Source organism: Mytilus trossulus, chromosome 7, assembly GCF_036588685.1.
Source record: "Mytilus trossulus isolate FHL-02 chromosome 7, PNRI_Mtr1.1.1.hap1, whole genome shotgun sequence".
NCBI lineage: Eukaryota > Metazoa > Mollusca > Bivalvia > Mytilida > Mytilidae > Mytilus > Mytilus trossulus.
In genome coordinates, this window is record NC_086379.1 from 54,711,944 (window position 1) to 54,724,568 (window position 12,625).

The 12,625-nt window shown below is 31.9% G+C and overlaps 1 protein-coding gene across 1 annotated transcript; it reads left to right on the forward strand.

Moving 5' to 3' along the window:
• Nucleotides 1-94: 94 nt before the first annotated feature.
• Nucleotides 95-12,590, forward strand: LOC134725322 (lysophospholipid acyltransferase 7-like). The gene is made up of 7 exons (XM_063589039.1): nt 95-352; nt 2,847-2,973; nt 3,561-3,723; nt 6,176-6,327; nt 6,831-7,039; nt 8,029-8,208; nt 9,950-12,590. The coding sequence occupies exons 1-7, from the start codon at nt 144-146 to the stop codon at nt 10,293-10,295; spliced, it is 1,386 nt and encodes a 461-aa protein (XP_063445109.1). The 5' UTR covers nt 95-143; the 3' UTR covers nt 10,296-12,590.
• The last annotated feature ends 35 nt before the right edge of the window (nt 12,591-12,625 follow it).

Sequence of the window (12,625 nt, forward strand, 5' to 3'; positions counted from 1 at the left end):
GAGATGAAAATTTTGGTAAATAAGTTTGTGTTGATTTTTTGGCAAAATGGGGCGAATATCTTGTGAGGCGAGTTGTCTTACTTCCGGATAATACTATTCTAAATTAGAAGTTTTAATCTCCAGTGTGGAGGCGTTTTTGGAAAATGCAGGACGACGTGATTTATGGAATTATACTGGTTGTGTCTTTTGGCATTGGACTTTTTGTTAGACAAATAACAGACCCAGACAGAAAGAGACTAATATGTAGTATAGCAGGCGCTATTCTTGCTGTTGTAAATTGTCACATACATATTTACCACTCCCTGGTATTGGTAATCGGAAGTTGTCTACTGATAAAAATCTGTGGACCAAGGTATATAAAAGGGTGTTTATATGGGTTTCTGGATCCATTTATTCCAAAATTCAATACATTCATATATGTAAATACATCTTATCGCTAATCACGGCTGACCCGGCCGCTTCAGCTTGAACTTTTGATGCATACAACAATCACTTTTCCTTTGTGGCGTCAGATATTTTGTATTGTGACGTTAAAATTTTACGGGAACCTGTGTGATATCCAGTAATGGCGGACAAATAGCAATAAGATGTACAGTGGAGTCCCCAGTGTCCGCGCGGCCCGTGATATCGCGCATTAGCTGATTTCGTCCTATCAACACAGTAACGCATACAAAATCGTTCTTGTTATTGTTTAAGCCTTCCGAAGAGATAAAAAAGAATAAAATTGATAAGTTCAAGAATTAATTAATAACTGCAATCCCGTGATTTACCATATTTGGCCAATTTCCATTAAAAAAAATTACATCATCAGATTATTTTTGTTTTATTTAAGTCAAATTAATATCAGATTGAAATATTTTTTGCTCTGCATCCTTGGAAGTGTGTTTGGTACAATCTCAGCTATATTTCGTAGTATAAAATCTTTCCTTTATTTCAAATAAGCTATTTTTGGAAGACATGCGCGAAATCACCGGACATTGGAGGAACTCTCAGAACAGGGGTTTTCCTAATTTTGGACACACATTACACAAAATCTAAAGGATGAAACCATACAAACAGAAGATTTTATGAATTAAAGTATGTTATGAATGTGTTCACACAAAATTATCCAATTATTGGTTTTATCAGTTGAATGAAGTGAAGTCATAAGTCTTAGGTGCGCGGATACACCGGACTGCACCGTATTCAAGACCTATGAATGTTAGCTGATATGAAGTACTCTAGATATGTTATACATGTTATCGCTAATCTGTGCTGACCCGGCCGCTTGAACTTTTGATGTCATACACAAATAGGGATAAGTTGATTATTAAAAATGGTCGAGTGAGGCGCCCATATTCGCCGGGGACACAATTTCGCCGTTTTATGATTTTGAGGTGTAAAAACTTCAAAGGGTGGCTGAAATGGAAGATAACTGCGTATACCGGTAAATGATATTATATAACAAATATGATTATTTTTTAAAACTGAGACAAAATTGAGGCACCTACTGAAATGGACCGTAAAACAGACAACGATTTTAGGCCAATTTCCAGAAGAAAAAACACGAAGTCAAAGAAGTATTTCTAAGTAATTCTTTGACTGAGTGCCCTAAATTTGAGTTCTTTACACCTTTGAAATGTCTGCTATTCATCTATAATGAAAATAATTTGATCAATGTTGTTTAAAGCTGCAGTTATTTGGTTTTAAATAGATGTGTAAAAACGGCGAATATGTGTCCCCCATGGACAAAAAATCAGGAAATGTCAGACACCCTTTAATCTAACTTTTCAGATGATTATATTCAAACAAACACACTTTCAAGCTTAAGAATATTTTGCATTTGAAGTTATCTTCATATTGAAATATCAGTATACTTCAAAAACATGTATACCTGAACATACATGTAAACTGTAGAAATTATGAAAAGATGTGGCGAAAATGAGCACCCCACTCTAGTACTACATTGTAGAAGTGAGAAGAAAGTATATATAATATTTGCTGTCTGCTTATTTCCTTGTTTATTGTAGTTATTGCTATTTGTCCGCTATTACTTGACATCACACAGACAGTCACAGGTTCCTGTTAATTTTTGACATCATAATACACAATATCTGACGCCACAATGAAAAAGTGATTGTTGTATGATGTCAAAAGGTGATGTGGTATAGATTCTTCTGTCAGCCTGGAATAGCGATAAGGTGTACGAAAATAAAGTAGACTGAAGGGAAATATTGGTTCTGTTGGTAGCTTGACTTTGCAGATTTTTCGTTTAAAGTCTAGCTTAAAACTAGTAACAGAATCACCACTGGCACTTCCATGATCAAATAAGCGTCCATGGCCCCAGCTTGTCTCGAAAAAAACAGCTATTGTACATCAAACAAATAGTTATCCATTCTGCCAACAACATCCACTTTTGGGAGTCTGTACCAAGTCAGGCTATTGCTACATACATTTATATAATATAAATAGGAAGCAATTTCTAATAAAAAAATGCTAATGCTAATTATGATTTGTTTTGTTTCACAGATAATGAAAGTAATATGTCAGCTATATCAGATGTTTAAAATGATTGTTTTTAGTACATGTCCATTTGACAGGCTTCATGTACATGTGACCTTGACCTCTTATTTGTTGATAATGTACAGTTCATTAAAGATTTTGATGTTAACAAAATTTAAACTGCAAAATTCAATCATATGCTTTACAGAAGGTAAGAAATTTCAGTATTTTTACTCATCATCTCATGTTTTGAGTACTCAGTTGTTTCATGTCATCATTCTTGGATAATGCATGGATGAATCATGATGGAGTAATTTTAATCTACAAATTGGAACTATAACTAACATATTCATTTGTTTTTACAGAAAATGTCAGCTGTTTGGATATATATGGTGTTTTGGGTACCTTGTATTCTTTAGAACTTGTCATCATTTTGGTTTACCTAAGCCATCACCAGTGTCCAATGCATTGCAGTTATTTTTAACCTTGAAGGTAAGTTGTTGCACAACAAAATGTTAGGCACAAATTTCACACAGGAATTCAGAATACACAGTTACATGTATATTCACAAAATAAAAACACTAAAAGCATAATTGATACGGTAATGATTATTATCCAAGTTTTTGCATGTAGCACTTGTCATGAATGGCGATAATGAGCTGTTGCCATCACTTGGCTGCAACTGATTTGACATGAAACAAAGTCATAAAAATACTATGGACCTCTAGTTTCAAATAATGTCTGATTTTTTCATATGACCACTGCTACCAAAAACATGAAAATGTGCACCTACTTTGTGTTGTGCACTATTTCTTTTACCATGGCTACTTTTTTTGCATATACATGTACAATGCTAAACACAACATTATCATTTAAATATCATTCCAGGTGACATGCTTTTGACACAATGTGGAAATAAAGCTCTTGACAAAATAACATATTTTTAATTCAGAAATTATCATGATTATTGCATGCATTTTTTTGTTGTAATTTTTTAACAGGTTGAAGGTAGAACAAAAATGTGAGATTTATGACTGCAATTACAGTTTTGGGAACTAAGAATATGTTATTCATTTCAGCTGGTTGCCTTAGGTTTTGAGATACATGATACTCATGAGTTGTCTAAGAAGGGTGATACTCCAGAAGAGGAAGAATCAACTCTTCAGAGAAAGTACAGAAGTATTTACCCATCATCATTAGATATACTACAGTACTCATATTGTTATGTAGGACTGTTTACAGGTCAGTACAGAGAAAGTACAGAAGTATTTACCCATCATCATTAGATATACTACAGTACTCATATTGTTATGTAGGACTGTTTACAGGTCAGTACAGAGAAAGTACAGAAGTATTTACCCATCATCATTAGATATACTACAGTACTCATATTGTTATGTAGGACTGTTTACAGGTCAGTACAGAGAAAGTACAGAAGTATTTACCCATCATCATTAGATATACTACAGTACTCATATTGTTATGTAGGACTGTTTACAGGTCAGTACAGAGAAAGTACAGAAGTATTTACCCATCATCATTAGATATACTACAGTACTCATATTGTTATGTAGGACTGTTTACAGGTCAGTATAATGTTTTATGTTGTGTCCTTGCAAGCTGTAAACTGTAGGTAGAGTTTCTACACAGAGAGAGTGGGGATAGTTTGCACAAAACTGTGTTTCCCTTAAAGAATATAAATGAATAAATGACAATAACCCAACAATGAAAATAACTAAATGACAACTTATGATTAACATGCAGTCAGAACAATAGACCTGTATAATACAATATATCATGGTCTATATCACCTGAGTCCTAACAGTTGTGAACATAATAAACAAATCAGTTGTTTCCTGTGAAGTTTAATCAGCGGACAAAAGATCCATTTACATTATTAAAATAACTTGCAATGAAACTCTGTGTGGAAAAAAAACCCTCTGTAATAAAGGTATATAAGATGAGAAAAACACCAGAAAAAATAACTCAATACCATATCAAAGTACGTTAGGAGTAGTCAAAGAAATCTCAAACTTAACCTGCTGATATGAAATCATGCTGTGAGAACTACACTGGAATATCAGTGGCTTTTAAATATTAATGGCATAAACATATAGAGGAAGATCATGTGCTATGCCGAGAACAGAACTTCATACACAAAATCAAACAGAAACTTTAAGTGTTGTTTTAACTATGATATATAGCAAATTGTTTTTTATACCACCTGAAATACTAGACTCAATTATTGAACAACTATGATTAAAATCTTAAGCAGCAAGTCAATTGGGTCAAAAAGATTTAGGACACTTCCTTAAAATTTTGACCAATTTATGTTATCTATATCCTTGTTGTTTAAGTCAACTCTAGACAAGCGTCTACAAAATATGTCCTGATCTGACACCATAAATCTTTAAAAATTGTGGGAGCAATATGGGTCTATTGAAAAAGTTTAGTTTATCGCACACTGGTTAATGATTTATTATTAACTTCCAGATTGAAAATACATGTAGATGTTATTTAAACTGAGATACAAAAAATTTGAAATGCAGTGGGAATTGATATCGCTTTAATGATCAAGAAAAGTGAAGCTTTTGTTCAGAGGGTTTTAGGATTTTCATTTGGTATAAAAAGTATGGCTTTCTCCTACAATATAAAAAAGAAGATGTGGTATGATTGCCAATGAGACAACTATCCACAAAAGACCAAAATGACACAAACATTAACAATTATAGGATTGTTCGGCCTTCAACAATGAGCAAAGCCCATACCGCATATAGTCAGCTATAAAAGGCCCCAATAAGACAATGTAAAACAATTCAAACGAGAAAACTTACGGCCTTATTTATGTAAAAAAATGAACAAAAAACAAATATGTAACACATAAACAAACAACAACCACTGAATTACAGGCTCCTGACTTGGGACAGGCACATACATAAATAATCTGGCGGGGTTAAACATGTTAGCGGGATCCCAACCCTCCCCAAGAATGCATTGGAAATAGAAAAAAAATAGAAACATCAAGGTCAATTTTACAAAACTTATTATATACATGTACAAAACAATTTGAGATACATGTACCTGTTTTGTGGTGTTAATTAATCCCTAAAAAACAGAATACTAGTATATATACAGTAGATATATTGAGTTATCACATCTCTGTTTACTGATATATTCAAACAAATGTTAAGGTTGTTGCACCACACCCTGCTACCTGCTATAAATACAGTATGATCTGTGTTCCTTATTGCTATTAAACAAATATTGTCCCAAGTCAGGAGCCTCTGGCCTTTGTTAGTCTTGTATTATTTTAATTTTAGTTTCTTGTGTACAATTTGGAAATTAGTATGGCGTTCATTATCACTGAACTAGTATATATTTGTATATGGGCCAGCTGAAGGACGCCTCTGGGTAAGGGAATTTCTCACTACATTGAAGACCTGTTGGTGACCTGCTGTTGTTTTTTTCTACGGTTGGGTTGTTGTCTCTTTGACACATTCCCCGTTTCCATTCTCAATTTTATTTTTACATCAGAATTTTGTCATCATTTTATTTTGCTATTGCAATGCAGTGAACTTCTGCTGTCATGTACAGAAGATTTTGATTTGGGATTGTTAATTAATCTGACATACCAAAAGTTTGTAATAGGGTCTATGTACACAGATATAAAGGTAAAAACAATTTGTTATTTCAGGTCCATATTACAAGTACAGAACTTATGAAGATTTCATACAAAATAGGAACTCTCCAAACATACCAGTAAAAGAGTTTGTTATAGAGAGGTTAAAGTATATCCCTGTGATAGCTGTTACATTTCTGGGAATGTCCCATTTCTTCAGTATACAGGTAATTACAGCTTAATTATCTGTTTATTTTGTGACTTGCTGAAAACTTTGCTAGATACTCAAATAAATGAATGTAAGTCTGTTAAAAAATATTAAAAAATAGACATCATACCTGGCAACTTTTCAAAATGCCCATGGGGGTTTTACCTGCATGATAACTCTCATAGTCTTACAAAACCTTGAATGGGGGCTTCTTATGTATTTTAATGTTGTTTTTTGGCTTCTTCATACTTTTAAAAGCCTTAAGCTATTGTTAATCAGTTTTTTTGCTTAAAATTGTGGACACAATTGCTCTTTCATTTCCATTTGGGAGGGTCCATGGGGGAAAATCCCCGCAAATAGTGACAGTTGGCAGGTATCAATAGTTCAATGTAACTCTATACCAGATACATTTGAATAAGGCTTTTTCACATATCTCTTAAAGATGAAGGTGGTGTGTAGTTTGTCCTTTCAGAGTTAAAAAAAAATACTGGATTTTGATGCTTTGTTTTAAATTTATTTCAGTACGTCGAAACAGAAGAATTTTTTGAGCATCCATTTTGGTTCCGATTATTTTATATGGTGCCTATGTTTATGATATTCCGTACTAGACTTTACATGGCCTGGTTGGTTTCAGAAAGTATGTGCATGACTTCTTCATTAGGGGCCTACCCTGTAGAGGCAAAGGCAAAATATGGCCAGGGTCCAACTGATCTTTCAGGTCTAGACAAAAGGTATTTATAGATTTTTTTATGTCTGAGGCTTTTTAACCTTCATCAGGAATGCTAAAAAACAAACATTTGAAAGTCAAGACAAGAACACATGAAGAACTGTAAGACCCAAACAAACCTAACAAGAATAGCCAAATTTGTATAAAATCAACTTTTACCTGAGGGAGTCAGGACCTTAGAAAGACTATGGTCAAATGATGAATGACCTTGAAAAAAATCAGTGCAGATTTAAATATGAAACTAGTAATATGCACATAATATGAACAGTATTATGTCAATATAAATATTGGTCTTTACAAATACCATTGTTATGAACCATACATTACTGATCAAAATCTGTTTTGATGATTTTAACATTTACAATTCAAGAGTTATTCCCCTAAATTACCCTAACATTAGAAATTTGAAGGTTCCCTAGTGGTTATTATAGTACAATTGAACAAAATCTTTTGAAATTTTAACCAAATGTCATATTCTATAAAATACAGGTCAAGTAGATTTTACACTGGACATGAAGCAACCAATAATCAATATCAATAGTCATACATTTATTTATACATCTTATCTGGCACCACTTTTTGTTTACAGAAATGATGACAGATAATAACTTATCTATGAATTAATTATTTTGTGTGACTGACCCTTGTCTTAAGGTGGTACCTAACACTACAGGGAGATAACTCTGTAAAGTTAGATAAACGTTTTAATTACGTTGTGTTGTTAAAGGAATATTAAGCTTCTCAACGATCAAAATTAGTGGGTGTCAAATTGTTATATAACCAGTGTAATTTTTCTGACAAAACGGTTGGTTCAAAATATTTAAAATTTTTATATTTTTGTTAAAGAACTTACTTTGACAAAATTTTATTAAAATTAAACGAGCCAAATTAATTTTAGTGAAAGTGTTGGGTACGACCTTAAATACATATTTGAATATTTGCCCATAATGTTTTAAAGCAAACATCAATAAATCCTTTTTTTTTTTTTTTAAGTTTATCGATATCTAAATCCGACCAGAAGTATGATTACCAGACAGTGTATAATTTAAGTATTTATGGCTGTGAATTAGGAAGGACAACCAGAGAAGGGTTACGTAGCTGGAATATGACTGTTCAGTACTGGTTAGCAGCATTTGTTCATCGAAGAATACCAAAACATCTAAAAAATTACGGGTAAATTATTTACTGGATAAGAATGATTAATTGCCTTTTACCAATTTAAATGGATTCATGTGTCATATTTATGTAAATAAAAAGAAAAAACAAATGTTTTAAATCAAGCAATTAATTAAACATTCAGCTCAACTTACCTAAAATGTTTTAAAATGAATTTACTGTTAAACTTGAGAAATTAATGCATTCATTTTAACTAATGTTATTGCAAAAATATTATGAAGAAAGATTGGTATAGAAATTATGAAAGAAAGTTTTTATTATTGCAAACCAGGGCCGTAGCGTAATGGAGGCAAATGAGGCAAATGCCTCACTTTTGAAACGACGATCAAACTTTAGAAGTGTCAATTTTCTTTAAATTCATGTATTTTACATTATCAATATGCGAGTTTCGAGTTTCAAACTATCTACCGGCACACTTCATACAGTGTTTCCAATCTGCAGCAGCGATTTTGAATATTATTATTTTACCATAGCGGTGACGGTAAAAAAAAATAAGTGTCCCGATTACAAATCAAAATACAAAAATTGAAACAAATCTTATTTATGTCGTTACAAAACTGGTTGAAGACGGGTTCTTTAAAGAGAAAAAAGATGAAAAGGGAAACTCATGAGTATGCTGCCTTATAACTTTCTTGGTTTATTTTTGAATCTACCAATGTTTACACACTGAACAACAAACATGATGCAAATGCAAATCGATAAAATAATTCATTGACCAAAAAATATAATGATAATTTATAATTGATTTACTGAACAAAATCATGAAGCGCCGCTTTCATAAATAACTTTATAAGGAAGTCTTAAATGTATAAGGCAATTCATGATTTTTATTTATCTTTAATAAAAGTATGAAATATATTTTTGGTATTGTTTGAAAATATTTTTTTCGTGTTTCTTTTTTTCTATTATTATTATTAACATTGTCTGGTTGTATGCTAGCGTGTTCCATTGATTCTATTGTGGTAGGCCGTGGGTTCGAGCCCAGAAACGGTAGGTGACAGACCAATGACTTAAAAGTTGGTAGAATAATGTGTCCAGGTAGGTTGACATGTCTTCCATGGGGAATGTTTACATTTTTACAGATAACTTGTGATCACTTGTGACATTAGAACGTCAAACATCTGGTTTAGTAACAATGTTGGTCTAGTCTTCTCTGTACCTATTCTTATGGTTAATGATTATGTATAATAAATGTATCCTAATTGATGCTTATAATATGTTCTCGTCTTTTAGGAGCTTATAACTTGCTGTTGGAGATAAATATATATGTATATACATCAGAAGGTGTGTTGAAGCTTTTTAATAGTACAAATCACAGGAGAATCGTAAAGTTTTGGTTGGCCAACAGAGATTAACTTTAATATTGAAACTCGTTTTGTTACTTACTAGGCTAGCTAATAAAAAAAATCCACATTTCCGTTATATTTTTTTTTTTATTATAGATAGTAATGCTGAAATAAGCTTCTTCCGTTTCATGCATCCGAACCCCCCTAAAAAAAAAGGGCTCAAAAATTTTTCGCCTCGCTCCGCTCGGCAGAATGCCTCATTTTAAAAGGACATGCGCTACGGCCTTGCAAACTCTACATTCACATTTTTAACAATAATAAAAACATTTGTATCTTCGAGAGTACTTTTAGATGAATAGAAATGCTTTTATGTGAGATAGAAAGAATGGAGTATGCACTTTTTGAATTCACTTGATTTATTCTGATCTACTATGATTTTTTTTCTATTTCAGAGTTGCAATAACAATGGCAGTGAGTGCCTTTTGGCATGGTATACATCCTGGGTATTACCTCAGTTTCATGTTAGTTCCCATAATAGTGTTTGCAGAAGATGCCATGATTTCAACATTCCGTAAAAACAGTTCTGAAAATATGCAATATTGGTTTGACTGGGCTTGTTTGTTTTTTAAAATGAGAGGTTTTGATTACATGTGTATGGGATTTTTGTTACTTAAACTTGACTTAACTTTAGCTTATTGGCAATCTATCTTTTTTATAGGACATTTAGTTCCTATATTATTTATCATAATTTCTAAAATATTTAAACCTAAGAGGAAAAAAGAAGAAAAGAAAGAATAAATGTTATTGATATGAAAATTTTACATGGAATATTTTTTTTAATTCTGTATACAATTGTTTATATAATTTTTTCTATATATATACACTTATAATATATCAGGCTTTAAATTGTTAAAAAGAAATACATCCATAGCAGAAACAGTTCTAAGAGTACACATAAAGGTCATCAGAGATATCATTTCATGGTTACAACACGAGGCTTGGAATAAGTATGTGGTACTGTGCGATATAAGTAATGAAAGATGGAAAAATTGTTATTATGGTAAATCAGCAAAAGTAATTGAAAAATAATTAGTTTCAAAGTTTGAAGATTGCTGACATTTCTGTATCCTGAAGATTATAAAACTGTTATAAGAATTTCCTAAGTTTTTTTTTTTATTTCTAGAAAATTTCCAGGGCTTAGTTAGTCAATACATTCATTTATCTATTGTGCCTAAATAACTTAGAGCCGACTTCAGTGAATGTGTAGACAAAGGTAATATATTTGGTTAGCTTGCTTGCTAGCTGAACCGTGGAGTCATTGTTAGGTTCGGTAAGCTATTTTTCTATAAGAGTAAATTAGTCGGATAGGTAACCAATCTATCTGTCTGTTGGATTATGCTATATTGAAAGGAGGATAGTATACCTGAGCTAATAATAACTTCAAGGTTCAGCTTACAAGCAAGATAACCAAAGATATTACCTTTGTCTTCACACTCAATGATTTGGCTTTAGGCTCAAATAAAGACTGAGATCAGGTTTGATAACTGACTGCACTATGGGGGTGAAATACATGAAATGTTTGCTGCTATTTTGATAATTAATAGTGTTAACATATGTTTTTGTGACTATGGTATTGTTTAAAGCCTTGCAGAACAAAATAAAATAATTTCAGCATATACTTCTACTGCAGAAATACTGTAAGAGATCACATACATATCACCAAATTTAGTTTCATATAGATGAATAATTATAGGTTTCATAACGAGTGAGAATTAGATATCGCTTGATATCAACTCGAGTTATTTAATTTCAATATAATAATAAACGAGCCTGTGGCGAGTTTGTTATTACTATTTAAATTAAATAAAGAGAGTTGATATCAAACGATATCTAATTCTCCCGAGTTGTGAAACCTATTTCTCTTATGGTAAACATGCTTTTTGTGCTTAATAAAAAAAATCCGCGAAACGTCGACCCAGTCGCTTGAACATAACTGCATTGTGACGTCATATGTCCTGTTCGTCGTCAATCTTCAACATAAGACTTTTTTAAACATTTTGTACGCTTCAGAATGTAATAATATTTGAATAAGAATATATAAAAAGATGAAAAGTGTGCGTATTTTCTATATTATTGAAGAAATCGCTTATCTCCGTTGCAATGGAGGAAATGTACATCATTGTGACCTTTAACTGTCAACAATGACCTAAAGAATAGCCAATGAAAATGCCGCAATATCGTTTCAGGAGGTTTCGTTGGCCAATCAAATTAACGCATTTTTCGTATCACTTTTTCGTATCACACTCCGGACAGTGTGATACGAGAATTATCTATTCATGCGAGAAATAGATAACAGGCCCCAACCATAAGAGAATGAAATTTTCACTTTTATTGTAATTTAATCGCAATATAAGAATGAAAGAGTAAACGTTTAAGTATTGAAGTTAACTAAAACAATATAAATTAAATGTATTTATTCATTTTACAACATGTAATTATAAGATTTGATGTGTATTTTGCAAATAAATGGTGTTAGCTATTCAACATTTATCATGTTTTAAAACTTGTAATGCTTGATAAAAAGTATAGATATTATTGCTGTTGCTTTGAAGCTAGCCACATATCTTTAATTTGCATTTTTCTTACTAGTCAATTCTTGTAACAAATTGAGCAGTTGTATAATGTAATGTGTTTGCCATAAAATCATTGTTTTCAATAGAATATTATGTTAATGTTTAAAAATATAAGTCATAATAACATGTTTAAAATTATGTCTCTCTAAACCAATTTAAAATGCACATATTCAGTGAGTACATTCCAAATTTCAGTCATGTCTGGGTATTTGACAGCATACTAAGTAGCAACACAAATTATTGTTTTCCATAGAAGACATAAAGTAACTACTTGACTTTAGTAAAACATTGACGGCTTACTACAAAGTTCTATTTCCATAACCTTGTATAATATGGCAATTATATGTACATGTAGTATCACTGATATTATGAATATTTGTACTTTAACACTAACATTGTTGATTATTTGAAAGAAGGCATTTAAATGAACAATAAAAGCATTTCAAGACATATAATCTTACTTTATTTTTGTATTTGGTAATACAGGAGCATGAT